The sequence below is a fragment of the Kogia breviceps genome, chromosome 4 (assembly GCF_026419965.1).
Source record: "Kogia breviceps isolate mKogBre1 chromosome 4, mKogBre1 haplotype 1, whole genome shotgun sequence".
Taxonomy (NCBI): Eukaryota; Metazoa; Chordata; class Mammalia; order Artiodactyla; family Physeteridae; genus Kogia; species Kogia breviceps.
The window spans coordinates 90,927,525-90,947,175 of NC_081313.1; the positions used below are offsets into that span (position 1 = coordinate 90,927,525).

The window sequence follows — 19,651 nt, forward strand, 5'->3', positions numbered from 1 at the left end:
TATAATATGTGTTTATTTTCTTCCAGCCCTAGCAACATGAACATAAAAGAAAATTTGGGAGGCTAACATTATATTCATTTTGTGTAAGCACCTAATATCAATTTCTTTTTTGCATGGATTTGACCATGTGGTTATTGAAGTCACCAAATTGGGGAATATGTGACTAGGAATCCAGCGATGCTTTTCTTTTGAACCGTCCCTTGACTGGCACAAAGACAAAGCAGAAAATTCACAGTTGCATCCCTAGAATTCTCTGCTTACCAAGGATCTCACTTCTCCTTCTTTGGGAATGCATAGTATACTCCAGTTCTCACTCTTCTCTTTTCTAATTTTCATCATTTCATTCTCATTTAATCTCTTCTGTGGTTATGTTTGATACACAGCATGTATCACACAAATTAAAGGCAAGGTGTGCTGGTTGAAGAAGAAGCTGTAAAAGCTTTATATCCTGTAAGGAATATCAGTACCTGCTGCAGTGGATTTAGAAAGTCAGTAACTTCACCAGAGCTTTTGTTAATTATATTTCTTGGAACATTCCCCACTTACCCATGGGAGAGTGCAATCTTGAATAAGTGATATAGTGACCCTTTGTGGCTCACAATTTAGAAATCACAAGCTATTATTTGTGTAGGCTCTAGAAGATCTGGGTACTTAACTCTGACTGTGAGACAAGCATTCTTCACTCCATTGGTGTTGATAACATGACAAAAATGTCATACGGATTTGAATGGCAGGAGAAGTGACTAACCAAATCTAATCTCATCTAACCAGAGCTGTTAAACCAGGGATTTTTTTCCTTTGAGCCCCCAACCTTTTGTGTTCAAACACTAGTACCATCCTCATTTATTTATTCAATAAATTTATATACCAGGTGTTGGTAAATAATGCTGGCAGTACTAATGTGTAAAAAATGGACAAGCCCTTGCTATCATAGAGCTTATGTTCTGGTGGAAGAAACAAATAATGAATTTGTAACTAAATGGTAACATAGATTTGTGTAAATTTTATAAAGGGATTAGAGTGATGATTATGGTATGCATATATGTGTATGTGTGTGTAGCTACCTTTGATTCAGTGACCTGGGAAGGCCTCTCATTTGTTTTCTGAGTGAAGTGAGAAGGTCTAGTGGAAGAGGGCATGGCAGGTGTGAAGGCCTTGGAGCCTGGTTTGGGAGTTGAGTGGCCTGTATATATAGAGAAAAATGACATTAGCTCAAAAGGGTGAGGCCAACCCATCCTGAGTTTTAAGGCCTTGGTAAAGAGTTTGCATTTACTCTTAGAACAATGGGATGCCAACATTTAAGTTGGAGAGTGACAGAATCTGATTTACATTTTAAAGACATCACTCTGTCTGCTGTATGCAGAGGGAGTGATTTCAAAGACTAAGAACCAAAGCAGGGAGACTAGTTAGGAAGTATTAAAATACTTCTGCAGCCTTTAAAGTAAGTCAGACCAAAATGGTGACATGGTATAATCAATTTCACGTGAAGAAGAGAGTGATCAAATATATCGAATGCTGCTGACAGAGTAAGATAGATCAGAAAAGTAGTTAGTCTCCTCCAAGGAGATCACTGATTTCTTCTATAAAAGCAGTTTTGGGGGAGTTCTTGGGATGATGCCAGATTGAATTTCACTGACAAATATAGGGGGAAAGGGAGGAGGAAGTGGAGAAAACGCAGAGGGAGCTCTGGAGAGGTTTTCTGCTAAGGGGAGCAGAGCTGTGCTTTGGAAGCAGGAAGAGGGGTGAGGGACTGAGGGTGAGATCTTTTTAAAGATAAGAGGTATTAAATGAGGGTTACCCCCATATATTCTTAATGCCAGGGAGAGATACAGAGATGAAAGAAGAGAGAGGAGTATAAAATATAATGTCCTTTCTACTTTATATATCATGTTTTCTTCCCTTTTTTCTCTCCCTCTGTTAAGCCAAACCTGTTTCTAGAGAAAGTCTGGCAGCAGCCAGATCTTTTGTATAAACTTTGTTCAGCTTGTTATCTCTCCCAGGAATATTTTAAGCCTCCTTTATTCACTGTAAAGTAAAAGACTGTTCCCCGTGAAAGAATTTCTAGCATCTGCGAGCAGGAAGTCTTATGCTTTAGCCTCTAAGAATGAAGGAGGAGAGGTTACATCCTTTGGAAGAGCTGCTGTCTTCTGAACCTACCTGATTTACAGAGGTTTCAGGTTCTGAAAGACAAGTGGGGGCTTCCCTGGTGGCGCAGTGGTTGAGAGTCCGCCTGCCGATGCAGGGGACACGGGTTCGTGTCCCGGTCCGGGAAGATCCCACGTGCCGCGGAGTGGCTGGGCCTGTGAGCCATGGCCGCTGGGCCTGCGCGTCCGGAGCCTGTGCTCCGCAACGGGAGAGGCCACAGCAGTGAGAGGTCCGCGTACAAAAAAAAAAAAAAAAAAAAGACAAGTGTTCTTCTTTCTGGGTTGAGCTTCTGAGAGCCATTTTTGTCTTCTTAAATTCGATTCCAATCCTTGGGATCCTCCTCCATTGGAAAGCTCTACTTTTCTCCTTTTTGCCTCCCAAATGTTTTAGAGTCTGCAGAGAGTAGGAAGTGGCTATTACAGAACCACCAAAGAATACTGTTTCACAATTTTCAAAGCCAAGCTTATCTGAGTGTAATGCTTATTAGTCTGTCTTCTCATAGTGGTCAGAACCAGACTGGCATTATACTAGTCTTGTTAAATGTAAAGTAGAATACTGGTTTCTCTACAGTTTACTTTTTCTGTCGGTCCCACCCCACCATGTCTATTGCTCATCACTGCCTCCACCTCTGAAACGTAACCTCCTCTGTGTAGCTGCCCCTACCGTTCTCCTCTCCATTGAGTCCAAAGTCACACGGAAATATCTGGGAGAAGAACATTCAAGACAAAAGACTATCAAGTACAAATTGGAAAGGCTCAGAAGTGGAAATGATCTTGGCTTCTGGAAAGATCAATTCGATGATCAGTGAGCTGTAGTAAAAGGGGATGAATGGTAGGTGAGTTCAGTACAATGAACAGGGACACGATATTATTAGCATCTTTCTAAACCTGTTTATTCACCGTCCCAGTAAATGGCAATATTATTTTACCCATTTCTCAGGTGGAAAAACAAGCAGTCAACCTTTGCATTTCTCTTTCTCTTATACCCCATAACCAGTCCATCTTCAAATACTGTTTGTTCTTCCTTAAAAAAATGTTCATCTACTTCTCACTCACCTCCTTCATCACTAGCACCTGGGTCTAAGTTACCATCAACTCTTACCTGGATAACTGCCATAACTTCTTATTCAGTCTCTCTGATTTATCTCTTCCAATCATCCTCACATCCTCATCAGTACAAGAGTCAGAGTATCCTTTTTTTTTTTTTTTTTTTTTTTTTGGTTGCACCACTTGGCCTTTGGGATCTTAGTTCCCCAACCAGGGATTGAATCCTGGCCCTCAGCAGTGAGAGCTCAGAGTCCTAACCATTGGACCACCAGGGAATTCCCAAGAGTGAGAGTATCCCTTTAAAAATTAACTGAGGTCATGTCATTCCTCTCTCAAAATCTTCCAAATGTGTCTGACCTCTCCCATACAAAAATATCAAGTCCTTACCATGTTCATCCTGGCTTCTGATCATTAGGAGACTCTGTCATCATCTACTGTTTTCCTCCTCTGTCACTTTCCTCTGGCTAAACTGGCCTCTTTTTTGGAGGCATAAGGGAGGAGAAATGGTTTGGACATAGCAATGAGTAACAAAAAGGACACCCTGTCCTCCTTCCAGGCCCTGTGGTACCTTTCCTACTGGCATGAAAACAAGTCACCACTTGGGAAGACCCTAAAGAAAGTAGGGTAGTCATGAGATGCACAGGTTTCTGTTAGGTCAAGAAGATAAAGAAATAATCAGACTTGGCTAAAATTCTGTAGTTGTTGGATATATTAGCCTCTGGTAGGAAAACCTCAGTACTTTTCTCAGTGTCCCACATTTGATTTTTGCATGTTCAAATAGCAGTTCCTAGCTTTCAAATCCTTGTAGTCTAAAACTGTCATTCTTGAATTTAACAAAGCTCCAGTTGTCAAGTCTTTTCACCAAGCATGTTAGTGCCAGCATGTACTTGTTGATATGTCAGAAAACAGGATGCTAAATTAAGCAGAAGCTATGCAGAAAAGAATTGTGAAAATTTTAAGATATTTGTCTGCTTATTTACCCATTAATAATTTACATTTTGCCTCTTTCCACAAAGGATTTGAGGAGCACAGTTCTGTACTTCACATCATGTTCTCTGGTCATTGTTAAAACCAAAAATGAGCCTAAGAAGCCAGAGAAATAGCAGAGAGACAAAATAAGACTTATGGTCTCAATCTCTGCAAAGAAAATGAATTCTTTTTTTTTTTTTTTCGCTGCACTTCAAGGGACGCAGAGCTTCCCCAACCAGGGATCGAACCCGTGCCCCGTGTAGTAGAAGCGTGGAGTCTTAACCACTAGACCACCAGGGAGTCCCCCTGCAAAGAAAATGAGATGAAGCTGAGCATTTATGTGGAAATGCTGCTTTACTTGTCTGAATCCTAGAAGAACTGCAGCAGTAGTCTCTACTCATTTAGGTCACCCCAACTTGCCAAGAGTATTTGAAGTTTCAGAGTCCAGATCTAGACCACATCTGAGATAGCCAGGAGGATCAAGACCACCAGAAATCTGGTGCTATAGTCCCTCTCCTTTTCTCCAATTCATTCACCACCTCTGTCTCTATCCATCATTCTCACATGCAGAAACTGGTTTTCCTTTTTCTTCCCCCTTAATTCCTCATTACTTTCTTCTTCACATATTTTTCAATTCTTCCTGCTTTTCTTCCCTCATCCTTTCCAGCCCCAGTACAGGAGTATATTTGCGTGTATCTCAGTGAAGGGCCCACATTTGATCAACTTTATTCCAGTGGTGAGCTTTTTTCTCTGATGTTACTCTAGAATTATACCTCTTATCCATTTCTCTTTCTCCCCTCGTGGAGTCAGACAGCAAAGTTGGGATTTCTTTCAATATTAAGGAATCTTGATTTCCGTGGAGGTTTAAAACTGTACAAATCTGTATAATCACTCTTATTAAATTATTTAGTTTTTTTCTTAAATGATTTTATGAGGATGAAGATGTATTTCTTTGAATATTTAGGGCATTTCAAATAGGGGAGCTAAAATAACGCTTTACAGAAAAAGCCCATGTGTCCAAGCCATTTTATGCTTATCCATTTCATATTGGCAACTAAAACAATGGCACAAAGAATGTAAGTGGGAGACAAAGCCCTTTCTGATGGGTAGTAAAATACAGTAGAACTGTGGTCCCACTGCTGTCAATCTGGTTTTCCTGTGACAGATAAAAACTCAAGAGTGAACCGTGATTGGAGAAAACTCTTATAGGCCTTCCTTAGATTCCTTCCACCTGCCTGTCTTCCAGACCAGGGAGGGCTGGATTTCCTGCTGGCAAATTCATACAACTAGCCAACCCAGACACACACCTTAAGTTTCTGGCTCTTCCGCCACTTCTGGATTTGAATGAGATATGATATCTGATGAGGAGGGATATGGCATTACAAGTGACTGCCAAAAAGACTACATATGCAACCCAGAGGTATGGAAAAGTTAATACCACAGGGCCAAAACTCACCAGTGGGAAACAGGAGGAGGTTCCTGGGCAGGTAAATTCCCTCTCTTTCTGCCTTCCCATGAACTTCTTCAAGGCATGGTGACCTTGTTTATCTCCTCTGGGGAAGAACTGTGTGCCAGTTGGATACAACTACCCATGTGATCTGCTGTGTCTTTACAGCTCAGTGTAGCCAGTGGGCTTACTGCACTGTGTCACCTCTTAGCTTGCTGCACTCCCCTTTTTCCTCATTCTCACTGCATTGGGTTTGCACATTCCAAACAAAATACCTGAATGTTAATGTTCACCTTACATTAGTTTTCTAAGTTAGAATGTTAGTAATGTGTATTTTTATAATTGAAAATTGTTAGTAATTAAAAACTACCATTCTTCAAGTTATTTTGTACATAGCGAAGGTGTGTTTTATGGATTTCAGTATTGTTGTAACGTTGATTTGTTAAAGCCATCTGTTCGTGCTTCTGAAGATGCTAATTATAGTAGCTCTTGAAGCTAATTTCAAGGGCCAATAATGACTGTTCAGGTAGCTGCCCATTGACTTTTGTGGCTTGCTTAACAGTTATTTTCTAGGAAAACAACACTTATTCTGAATGGCAGTGCCAGTGCTCAGACCCTATCCTGACCTACCCAGGTATTTGGAAGGGGAAGTCAGAAGTAGGAAGGAAACAGTAGCTCCTGGAACTAGAGGAATATTGAGAAGATATCAGATGAAATGGCTGTCAAGATGCACACCAGTGTGACCTCCAAGACATGACACCTTTGGAGGAACCACTCCCAAAGTCCGGCTGCCTAGGTACCTCTAGACTGTTTCAAAAAGATGACAAATAATTCTCAGCTAATCTCTCTGGGAAGGATTTTCTGACCTCAGCCTTGTCTTGTCCTTGGCTTCTCAGTCATTTATCTGCCTGCTTTTTGTCCACTTCTCTGTCTCAACTTTACCCCCTGCTGGCTGGTTTCCTTGGTTGTCATTACTTTGGCTTCTAGCCCAGATTTTCTCACTCAGTTTACTCTCTGTGGACTGATGGTTTTTAATACCCCATTTTTCTCTAACTTCCTTCTTCAATTCTTCTCAGGCTCCACTTAAGTCATGACCTGCATTCAACCTGGGCTCCAGCATTCAGAGCAGGAAGGAGACTGCATTCACATTTTTCTTTCATTTAAATTATTACTACAGTTTTGTTCTTTTCTTTCTATTTTCTGTTTTCAAATGTATAATGTTAAGTTTTCTGGAGTAGTGGTTCCGAAACTTTTGGGCTTCAGGAGCCCTTTTTATTCTCCAACTTTACTGAGAATCCCAAATAGCTATACACATTTACTATATTAGAGATGAAAGAATCTCGATATAATAGAGCAGGGGCCCCCAACCCCACGGCTGCAGACCAGTACCTGTCTGCAGCCTGTTAGGAATGGGGCCACACAGCAGGAGGTGAGTGGCGGGTGAGCGAGCCAAGTTTCACATGCCGCGCCCCATCACTCACATTACCGCCTGAACCATCTGCCACTTCCCCACTCCGACATCCGTGGAAAAATTTGCTTCCACGATTCCAGTCCCTGGTGCCTAAAAGGTTGGGGACCGCTGTAATAGAGATTAAAGAATTTTTAAGTATTTTTAAATTAATTAAAACTATAACAGTAATAAACCCAGTATGTTTTAACATAAATAACATTTTTAGTGAAAAGTAACTATATTTTCCAAAATAAAAAAATACTTAGAAGAGTGGCATCATTTTGTAAATCTCTTTATTATCTGGCTTAATAGAAGACAGTTGGATTCTCATCTGCTTTTACATTCAATATATTGCTTTGTTTCAAGTATAGGAAAAAATCTAGCCTTACCCAGATGTGCAGTTGAAAAAGGGAGAACTTCATACCTACCATGAGTGAGTCTTAGGGACCTGATAGGGTCCTCTGATCACACTTTGAGAACCACTGATCTGGAGTATAGTGGGAAAATAATTACCCTTTTCAAAATTACCTTTAAAGAAAAATTAATTCTGAATTAAAAATAAATAACTACATTAGAAGATTACTAGTCCAAATAATCTAGTATGTTATGAATATTTCCAGAGTTTAGGTAACTTTCAAAGAACTAATTTTTGAAGGCATCCCAATATTTAATGTGTGACATAACATGATAAAAAATAAATTTGCTTAAAATTCATATTTGTATTAAAAAGTTTTTGTTTACTATGTCATATGAAAAAATTAAAGGATCTCTCTGACACTTATATGGATCAAAAACATACAAAAACAAGGGGGAAAACCTTATATTACATAAACGCTAAATTTGTAGTGAGAAAAATAGGTTTGAATATTAATAAATCTTAATTTAGAGACACCCATGTCCTTAAAATTTTTTTAAGCATCATGCAGTAATGAAAATATATTTATTTTGTATTAGTGAGTAAATTCTTATTGTCCTGTGGAAGAGAAGATTGTGATAAAAAATAATCTGTATTCACTAATTTGTATGGAAACACAAAAGACCCCGAATAGCCAAAGCAATCTTGAGAAAGAAAAACGGAGCTGGAGGAATCAGACTCCCTGACTTCAGACTATACTACAAAGCTACAGCAATCAAGACAGTATGGTACTGGCACAAAAACAGAAATATAGATCAGTAGAACAGGATAGAAAGCCTAGAGATAAACCCATGCACATATGGTCACCTTATCTTTGACAAAGGAGGAAAGAATATACAATGGAGGAAAGACAGCCTCTTCAGTAAGTGGTACTGGGAAAACTGGACAGCTACATGTAACACTCCCTAACACCATACACAAAAATAAACTCAGAATGGATTAAAGACCTAAATGTAAGGCCAGACACAATCAAATTCTTAGAGGAAAACATAGGCAGAACACTCTATGACATAAATCACAGCAAGATCCTTTTTGACCCACCTCCTAGAGAAATGGAAATAAAAACAAAAATAAATGAATGGGACCTAATGAAACTTAAAAGCTTTTGCACAGCAAAGGAAACCATAAACAAGATGAAAAGACAACCCTCAGAATGGGAGAAAATATTTTCAAATGAAGCAACTGACAAAGGATTAATCTCCAAAATATACAAGCAGCTCATGCAGTTCACTATCAAAAAACAAACAACCCAATCCAAAAATGGGCAGAAGACCTAAATAGACATTTCTCCAAAGAAGATATACAGAGAACCAACAAACACATGAAAGAATGCTCAACATCATTTATCATTAGAGAAATACAAATCAAAACTACATTGAGATATCATCTCACACCAGTCAGATTGGCCATCATCAAAAAATCTACAAACAATAAATGCTGGAGAGGGTGTGGAGAAAAGGGAACCCCCTTGCACTGTTGGTAGGAATGTGAATTGGTGCAGCCACTACATAGAACAGCATGGAGGTTCCTTAAAAAACTAAAAATAGAACTACAATATGACCCAGCAATCTCACTGCTGGGCATATACCCTGAGAAAACCATAATTCAAAAAGAGTCATGTACCACAATGTTCATTGCAGCTCTGTTTATACTAGCCAGGATGGAGAAGCAACCTAAGTGTCCATCGACAGATGAATGGATAAAGAAGATGTGGCACATATATACAATGGAATATTACTCAGCCATAAAAAGAAATGAAATTGAGTTATTTGTAGTGAGGTGGATGGACCTAGAGTCTGTCATACAGAGTGAAGTAAGCCAGAAAGAGAAAAACACATACAGTATGGTAACACATATATATGGAATCTTAAAAAAAAAAAAAAAAAAAAGGTCATGAAGAACCTAGGGGCAAGACGGGAATAAAGACACAGACCTACTAGAGAATGGACTTGACTAGAGAATGGACTTGAGGATATGGAGAGGGGGAAGGATAAGCTGTGTCAAAGTGAGAGAGTAGCATGGACATATATACACTACCAAATATAAAATAGATAGCTAGTGGGAAGCAGCCGCATAACACAGGGAGATCAGCTCGGTGCTTTGTGACCACCTACAGGGGTGGGACAGGGAGGGTGGGAGGGAGGGAGATGCAAGAGGGAAGAGATATGGGGATATATGTATATGTATAGCTGATTCACTTTGTTATAAAGCAGAAACTAACACACCATTGTAAAGCAATTATACTCCAATAAAAACGTTTAAAAAAATCTGTATTCACTGAATGATTCCTCTTATATGAGGCATCTAAAATAGTCAGACTCATACAAGTAGAGAGTAGGATTGTGCTTCCTAAGGGATAGGTGGAGGAGGAGATGGAGAGTTGATGTTCAATGGGTATCACGTTACAGTTATACAGAATGAGTAAGTTCCAGAGATCTACTGTACAACATAATGCCTAGAGTTAATAATAAGGTATTGTTCACTTAAAAACTTCTTGAGAGTAGATTTCACATTAAGTGTGCTTACCCCCACACACACACACACACCCCACATACACACACACACAACAAAGAGACACAGGAAACTTTTGGAGGTGATGGATATGTTTATTACCTTGATTGTGGTGATGGTAACATGAATCTATACATGTGTCCAAACTCACCACATTGTGTACATTAATTACGTGTGGTTTTTTGTATACCAATTATACCTCAGCAAAGCTAGAAAAAAATTTTTAATTTTTAAAGTTATCATCTATATCCAAATTTTCCTCAACAGCATCTACAGAACTGAAATGGGGTGTGAGGCAGGAACTCTTTGGAAGAGATCTGTCAGTGTCATCTGCCTGTTTTAGCAATGTCCCTCTTTCTCAGAGCTCTCCCTTTTGATACAAGTAGAATGACTCTTGCTCAATTTCAAATTTTCATGAAATATGTGATTTTTTAACCAGATAAAAGAACTTTTATAGTGTTTTCCTCTAATACTACATTACCCACAGACCATGCTGTCAATATCCCATGTGTTGGGCTGTCTGATATCACTAAGTGGCCATCAGCAGCGCACATATCACACTAGCATCACCTGTGCGCACTTTAACAAGTCTTTCTTCATTTTATATTAACAATAGTGTGACTTTTTTGTTTTTTTAATAAATTTATTTATTTATGGCTGCGTTAGGTCTTCATTGCTGCACACAGGCTTTCTCTAGTTGTGGCGAGCAGGGGCTACTCTTCTTTGCAGTGCACGGGCTTCTCATTGCAGTGGCTTCTATTGTTGCAGAGCACAGGCTCTTGGCACGCAGGCTTCAGTAGTTGTGGCATGCGGGCTCAGTAGTTGTGGCACCTGGGCTTAGTTGCTCCTCGACTTGTGGGATCTTACTGGACCAGGGATCGAACCCGTGTCCCCTGCATTGGCAGGTGGATTCTTAACCACTGCACCACCAGGGAAGTCCAATAGCATGACTTTGAATGGCTAATAATTTCAAAGTCTTTTAGAGTTAGCCCACTGTTTGAATGATAGCTGTATTTTGACTCACAGAAAAATGATCTTCCACTAAACAATGGAATTTTTAAAACAAAACTTGTTTACAACTTATGTTCTTGTATCTTCTTATGGCATCTGCTAGAGGAGTCTTAAGCCCAAAATTAGATTTTAATCTTCCTCTGAAAAAGATGATATTTTGTTTGTTTTTTCATATGCTCAACATTGTTTAACATGAGGCTGAGCACATTAAAAACTATATTAGACCCTTACTATGTACTATAGATCCTTGACTCCCCAGTTCCATGGAACACATTTTCTCTTTTTTAAATAGATCAGATTTTTAGGCTTTCCTCTGCCTCAGACATTTGCAGAATATGATGAATGTTGTAGATCCTCTTCCGTCCCAGAAAACACATAGATCTGAGGAACTGCTTTATCCAAATCTCTACTCCAATCTTTCATATTCAGTCATCATTTCCTTAGACCCCTTTATTTTCCTTCAGCTTACATCACTGATAGCATCAGCAACTCCGGATAACTTAAGTAGAAAAGGAGATTCAGTAGCTCACATAATAAGACAGCTCAAAGGGCAAACTAGCTTATGCATAACTGAATCCAGTGGATTACATGGTCAGCAGTACTCATTCTTCATCTCTAGCAATGTTTTTTTCTGTGATGGCTCCATTTTCAGTGAAGTGTTCTCCATATGGTATCAAAAATGGTCCCTGGTAGTGGCAGACTCTATACTCTTGCTCTCACAATTTCAGAGGAAAAGAAAATACCTCTTTCTTGATTATTTGAGCAAAATTTGGGGGGAGGACCCAGATTGTAATGACTTGGATCTAGTGGATATCCCTGACTCAGGTCACTTTGGCCAGAGAAGAGAGTACTCTGATTGGTTAGGCTGGGTTATATGCTCACTTCTTGGGAAAAAGGCAGACGAAGTGATTGACAGCTCCAATGGGTTTGGGTCAAGGATCCAAAAAAGAAAGGAAGAGAAGGAGGAGGAATAGGTTGAGATGTAGTTGTGCCTTAGTGGTGATAGCGATAATTGTGTGTGTGTGTGTGTGTGTGTGTGTGTGTGTGTGTGTGTGTGTGTGTGCAGTATGCGGGCCTCTCACTGTTGTGGCCTCTCCCGTTGCGGAGCACAGGTTCCGGACGCGCAGGCTCAGCGGCCATGGCTCACGGGCCCAGCCGCTCCGCGGCATGTGGGATCCTCCCGGACCAGGGCACGAACCCGTGTCCCCTGCATTGGCAAGCGGACTCTCAACCACTGCGCCACCAGGGAAGCCCCGGTAGTGATAATTTTTGATAGCAAAGGGGCCACACAAGGGGTCTGACAAGTTGTGACCCATATTTGTAACTAGTTCTCTTTATGTCTGAAACAGAGAGGAAAGACATGCAGCTGGACAAAAAAAGGGAGGAAGGCAACACTTAGAAATTAACCTCTGCCATTGACCTGATTCATCCAGGTGGTTATTGCTGTTTCTGACTCTCTGCTACAATGAAGATATTTCTAAGGTGGGAGTATCTTTCAGTTTTTCTCATTTTGCCTTTTAGGTGGACAAAAAAATCGTAAGAACTGAGATAGGAGTTCTTCTTCGCCTCTCACATCCAAACATTGTAAGTGGTTTTTAGCCTGTTATTTCAAATAATCTCCAATGTTACAGGATGAGATTTTTGTTCTTTAGTGTCCATTCTGACGATGAGAAAGGGATTCTTCTACCTCCAGTAAGTAGCCACCTTCGCCTAGCTCTTGTCCTTATCTGATCCCGTTTTTCAATTCTTTTTAACTGAATAAATCTTAAGAATAATACCCCTTGAAAGAGTTTCAAAATGGGCAGATCAGCAATATATACACCATTGATGTTTTCATGCATAAGAGGATAACTAAAATTGGAGAGTTTTTTTTCACTCTAATAAGACACTGGCTTTTTTCCTTTTGTGGGCCTATCTTACTAATATGCCATTGCTGAAAATGCCTGTGAAGAAAATACGTTGCTTTCCATAGTCATTTCACTCTCCTATGAGAGAGTATTTGCTTCAGAGACAATGTGAAGATTCAAATAAATAATGTACTTGAATGGGGAAAATAAAACATCCTCCCAAGCTCTGCTCTAGGCTATGTCCAGACAAAGGCACTGAGGGAAAGAAGGGCTGGGGAAAAGCTTTCTTGAGCCAGTGAAGTGAAAAGAACAAAATCATTTTCCAGGCCATAACTTGTTTCTATAAATTGAGTCACTTACTTAAAATATTTTACTCATTTCTCTGAGAAAGTTGTGGTGTTCCCGAGGATGACCTGCAATGCTTTGACTCAAAGCAAAGTGCTTAAAACTTGTATATTAGTTAGCAATGCATTCAGCTGTAAATAACAGAAAACTTGAATACGGTGGTCTAAACAAATATTTTTCTTATGTTGTAAGAAATCAGAAGGCAGGCAGTTGTTAACACTCGTTCAGTTCCTCAGTGATGTCATCCAGGACCCAGACACCTTCCATCCATTGGTTCGCCCATCTTCAGTGCACTGGCTTTCACCTTCATGATTTTCCCTCATGGTATTAAAATGGCTGCTCCACAGTGTTCACAAGTCTTCAGGTCTATATTCAAGACAGAAAGTAGTGGAAAGGTTTAACGAGCAGAGTCTGATGAGAAGCGTAAAGGCTTTTTCCAGAATTTCCAGCTGCTGTAGAATTCTCTTCAGTTTGTGGCCACAAGATCTGGTCACAAGATCACCCTCAACTGCAAGGAGACTGGAAAATTAGGGAGTAGGGTTATCATAAGTGGTTTAGATCAAACGTAATCCATAATTTAAGGCTAGGTACCTTGCTTCCCTAAACAAATCAGGGTTCTGTTTGCAGTAAAGTAGGGAGAGAAGGGCTTTGGGTAAGCAATTAACAAAATTTACCATATATAATCGCCACTTTTACATTATCCATCTTATTTCTTTCAAAGAGAAGTCCATATGGAATTTTCCTCAAATATAAATCAGTCCTGGTCACTAGATTCTCAGAAGGAAAATATCCAAAATTGGATAGATTATCTGAATGTGATGAAAACCCTGTTATGGTCAATCAAATCACTATCACTGTTACTTTTCTGAGTATCCTTTCATCCACCAGCAACTTTTTAGCTGTTAAGGGATTCCCTTTCCCTACAGACAGACTTTAACCTGGTCCTGTTCTGTCTCAGACCCCTAATTCAAGTCCCTTTCTAAGAGAAAGAGGCATTTGCATCTCTACCAACCATTATGCTTTCAAATGGTTTAGGAAGTTTTGTTTGCTTCTGTTTGGTTTTTTTTTTTTTTTTTTTTGGTTTTTGGGTTTTTAAAATTCTGTTGAAATGCAGAAATTGGGATGATTTGGCAAAATTTAAGAAGAATTTCTAGGGCAGGTATCTTTCAACTATCAAGATGAAAAATATAAAAACTCAAAAGGACCTTTGAAGAAATGAGGTAACTGATAAAAACAACCAGAGAGTGACAAATGACTGCCTGGTACTAGAATAAGGAAGTTTTTTTAACCATGATCCAACATATTGCTATTACAGAGAGTGCTGTTGTAGCCATAATTTTAACTATTTCCTAGAAAGTTGAAAATAAAGAATTTGTGATTTTTTTTTTATATCTTTTCCCAGATAAAACTTAAAGAGATATTTGAAACCCCTATAGAAATCAGTCTGGTCCTAGAACTCGTCACAGGAGGAGAGCTGTTTGACAGGTGAGTAGGTCCTGGCAATGTAACCACAGTAAGGTTTTGCTTCCAGTCACCAAAAATAACCAAAAGGAAATTTCTCCTGAAATTTTTCATAATGACATATTATACCAGTTGATAACTTCTACTAAAATAAATCTTAAAGGGAGTATAGAATGGAAAAAGTGATATTTGATAAGATGTGGGTAGACTAAAATTTGGGATGCTTAGTGAACAAAAATAGAAACATTGTACTATTTACTTCTGCAAACATTTACTTCTAGATAAAAAGCAGAATTTCTAAAGTCATACTAAATCTAAACTAAATAGTAAGATTTATGAGAATATTTTGTGAGAAAATGTTCAATGAGTATTATAGAAAGTTAAACATGTATTATAACAGTATTCTTTATTATGATCCAAAAGCCATAAAAATCAGTTCTCTCCAAATAATTGTCTCTAGGCCTACTTTCTTTGTTAGGCTGTGTAAAGAGTTCCAAGCTGCAGAGGAAAACATGTTCTGTTATATCCAATTATAGCCAATTTTAGTTGTCTGTTCATATGTTCATCACTCAAGGCAGAGGTTTGAGGATGGCAGGGAGTATTTCTGGAAATCTGGTAGAGCATAATACAGGCACACTATTTGTACAAGAGACACACACTTTAAGCTTCCATAGCTTTCCTACCCTCCTCATCTTCTCAGAATTCCCTCTTTGCTCTGATGGGCTCTTGGGAGCTCTTTGCTGTGCTGAGCAGGGTAATTAAGCAAGAATGGAATTGGAAGAAGACAAAGAGATTGAGTAGGTATATATCAGAAATGGTAAGAAACTACGGTTTCTGTGATGTAAAGGTCTTGTTAGTTGAAGAAAGGGTTAAGAGAAAAGTGGACTGAAGACAGAAGAGAGGTTGATGAACTGCTAATGTAGCATGAGTGCCTGGAGCACAGTAAATTCTCAATAAATATTTGCTGCATGAATGAGTGAGTGAGCAACTGCTACAATGAATGGACCCGGAGGAGAAAGATACCTAAGGGTTTAGAACGTTTTAGGAGAAGAGCATGCCTCCCCTTCCTCCCCACCCCTACTCCACCCAGTTAAATTTACTGCCTCTTCAAGGGCTTCCAAAAATCTTCGTATTGGTTTTCAAAGTTCCTGTCTTCTTTTAATGTTACCCAGTGCAGATTTGGATCTTCAGATAGGAAGGAGAAAAATGGCCTTGATTGGAGCTACATATGTATCTTTAACATTTTGTTCAGATGTATATTAAAGTTTCCTTAGAGCAAGTTATGTGAATTTATCAGATTTTTAAAATTGTAGCATTTAAACTATATTCATTCTTTACAAATAAATGAATCACCTGAGGGAAGTAAGCATAGGTAGCCTAGACATATATTGATACTTCTTGTGGTATTTGGCTCATAGTCAGTTGGACTCATGGTTTTAATCCTGATTTAAGGAACAAATAACTAACATAGAGCAGTTTGCTTAACTTCTCTGAACCTCAGAACAAATTTGAAGCTGTACTATGATCAGGAAGAAAGCCGAGACACTTTGATCCACTATAAGGATAGCCTTATCCTAAAACTATCATGTTCTCATATGCTTAGTCAAGACTCTTCTGGACTAGTTTATTTGAATGTTGCCTAAATTTGCCAATAATTGGTCCTTTTTCAACACCTTTTTAGCTGACTCTTTCATGGGCATATTCCTTCTTTAGGTACATTAACAGAGTCAAATTATAGTTAGATCCTGCTGGCTTTGGAGCCGTGAAATCTTCCTAAGGAAGACTTACATATTTCTCTGCTAATTATGGTCTAACAGAGAAAAATCTCCTGTTCTTTGTAAATAATTGCAGGACAGGAATTTCACAATGAAGTTGTCATCTACCAATGGCACTTACTATTTACCTTCTAACCTCTGTTTGTTTGAATCATTTTGGAATCAGGAGTCTCTTTCCTTCCCTTCTCCCCAGCCTTTCTGGTTCTCTCATCTTACAGTCTAGTTGATTTTGATGGAATAGAGTTAATTCAGCTATAGATAAGAGTGAAAAACTAAATGCTGTTGATAAATTTCATTTACAGTGATAAATGGATGAAATATTCAGATTTAACAGAGGATATCTAAAGAATGGCAGACAGCCAGTAGAGCACTCAACTACTCTATAAACTCTTAGTGGTCATAGATAATAAACTTTTTTTCCCCCTGAACGTTGTTGTCCACATATCTGTTGCCATTTAGTTACTTAATTCTACAGTTATCTTTAAATTTGTATCTAACTGAAAATATATCCTACATTATTATCCATTTATTGCTTTTTTTCTTGAGAGTTAAAAATCAAAATATGGTCTCTTTTTCCTGTACTTAGGTCAGAAACCAAACATATTTAATTGTAATGATTTCTGGTCTAATGATGACTCTAATAGTATCTAATGAATGAACTAATGGAGCAACTGATGAAGAGATAATTATGTTAGTCCACTATAGTCAAAATGGTTGTATTTTTTTAACAAAAGATTGTTCTATGGTGCTCCTAAAAACCGAAACATGGTAAATCCAAGTGGAATCTACTGTTTCATGTAGAGTATGAATAGTAAATTGCATAGGACAATGGATTACAATTTTAGGGATTAAAATCAGTGATATTTTGTGTCCAAGAAAATCCCCCCAAAAAATTTCCACAAAATTACGATATCATGGAAAAACCTCCAGAACATTTTCTGTTCTGTCTTTCTCAATCTAGTCACAATTCTTAAAAATTTATTGAACTTTTTAAGTGGACAATTTCTGAGGTTATGAGTAAATTTTCAAGGATTTTTTTTCCCAGAAAATGATTGTATTTTAAGACAACTAATTTAGCAGTGTCCTTCTGGTCTTCTAATTAAATTGTTTTGAAGGGTTTTTTTTTTTTCTGATTTTTGTCTAACTCCAGTATCAGAATATGTTGTGAATTTTTAATTGTCTTTTTTTTTTCTGTTTTCTCCTTGTGTTTTTGCTTGCTAGATTATGTTTGTTCAAATGCTAAACATTATGTATAAAAGGTTTTAGAATTTGAGGCTTTAAATGTTGTTGCCTTCCAAAAGTGCAGATTTTATTTTGCTCCAGCAGGCAGTTAAGGTAAGGAACAGATCACTTTAATCTAATCAGGCAGTGGACTGATTCAAAGCTGGGCTTCCTGAGGATGGATCTATTTCTTGTCAACTGTTACTCATAGGGTTTTGCTCTTTAAGGGTCCCAATTTAAGCCAGGGGATTTTGCCAGGACCCCCCTTCCTTGACAGACAGACCCTAAATGCCAGCTTCTGTTCCCTCTACCCTGTGAGATGGCCCATCAGCTGCTGATTTAGAATCAGTAAATGCTTTTAAAGGGAAAGCATAGGCATCAGATATCAGGTTTGCTTTTCTGGGTTTTTCTTCTCTTCTAAATCTTGGCTCCTAAAGCCTTAACTTCCTTGGTAACTCTGAGATGTCTTCAAATATACTTTAAAATATCTTTTATTTAGCTTGTTTTCATTTTTCTTGCCTGTACGCTTGTCTACCCCACCATTACTGAGAGCAAAAATTCAGTACATGTGGTTTTAAAAGTTCTTTCACAGACACTAGTGTGTCTTCCTCTTTTATGTCAACCCTTTGGGGCAAGCAGATGAAGAGCATTGTCCCCACTATACAGATGTGGAAACTGAGAATGAGTCACGGTAAATGATCTTCCCCAAATAGGCAGCTGGTGTGTCTTTTCGTCCAACTGTTCCTCCTCATATGGCCTTACTGTCTTTCTTATTAAATCCAGTTAGCCCCTTTTAAATCATTTCTAAGGGAATAAACTATTGTTTATTGTGTTTATGGAGAATCCCTGATGTATTGGTTGGTCCTATGCAAAACTGTGTATGATTTAACTCACTCAATCACCCTTCATGTTTTTCTAAGGCATTATTATCCCCATTTTTTTTAAGAACACCAACTATAGAAATTTATAAATCATAAAGTCAGGCCTGAAACTCACATCTGTCTGACTACAAACTTTTTTTTCATTTCCCAAAAGTGAAAATATTCTCTTTCCAAACAACAAGTCATCAACATGCAGGAGAAATAGTGCTTATGTTTAGGGATTATGAATTTACCCCATTAATTACCTGACAGAGTCCTAGTATATCAGTCCTAATAGTCATTTCTACTTCAGCATTCCTGGGTCTCTTACTCTTGGTGGAAGTAAGTGGAATTTTCAGGACATTGTCATTAGGAAAAGATTCTAGAAATGGAACTTACTTAGGTCTTTTCACCAGACTCCATGGAATTGTGTCATGGTTGGTATTCTTGTTAACCAAAATCAGAAGACATCTGAATTTGTGAAGACTGTTGTGTCAAAAATTAGTCATTAATGTAATTGTCTAAAGTGAAGACCTATAAAATCTTATTGTCTAAAAGGATAATTGGTCACTGTAATGAGGGCCATTTGTGAGTGCCTTTTGGGGTCCTGGCAACGGCAGGGCATTTTACTAATCATGATCTCATTTAATGCTCACAGTAACACATATACAAGCTAGGCCTTGATATATACATTTTGTAGACCAGATAACTGAGGATCAGAGTGTTCCGTTAACTACCATTAGGTCACTCAGTTTACATTGGATCTAATAATTACAGCAACAACAATTAAATGAAACTGGACTCAAGTATGTTAGATTCCAAAGCATATGATTTTTCTACCATGCCATGCTGCTGCTATGTAAGCAAATGCCAGTACTCTTAATACTTAAAAATAAAACTTCAAATTAGTAATGTAACATTTTGTTCTGCTTAAGTGTTGGCTTAACTTAAACATTTATATATATATATATATATATATATATATATATATATATATATATATATATATATATACTTGTTTTTCAACCATGGATATTTTAAATACATCTTCCCTTATGCAGTTTTATCTGGCTACATATGAAGAAAACATATACTTTGATTTGGACTAGATTTAAAGTCTACTTTTCCCAGAAGCTTTGCTCTAAAGG

The 19,651-nt window shown here is 38.2% G+C and overlaps 1 protein-coding gene across 2 annotated transcripts in view; it reads left to right on the plus strand.

Annotated features, from left to right (window-relative positions):
* Positions 1 to 19,651, plus strand: part of CAMK4 (calcium/calmodulin dependent protein kinase IV) — a 211,176-nt gene that overhangs the window by 124,435 nt on the left and 67,090 nt on the right. For both annotated transcript variants that reach the window (XM_059062179.2, XM_067031433.1), the window contains exons 4-5: positions 12,516 to 12,578; positions 14,589 to 14,671. In XM_059062179.2, coding sequence (XP_058918162.1) covers positions 12,516 to 12,578; positions 14,589 to 14,671 — 146 coding nt within the window. The remainder of the gene's footprint in view (positions 1 to 12,515; positions 12,579 to 14,588; positions 14,672 to 19,651) is intronic.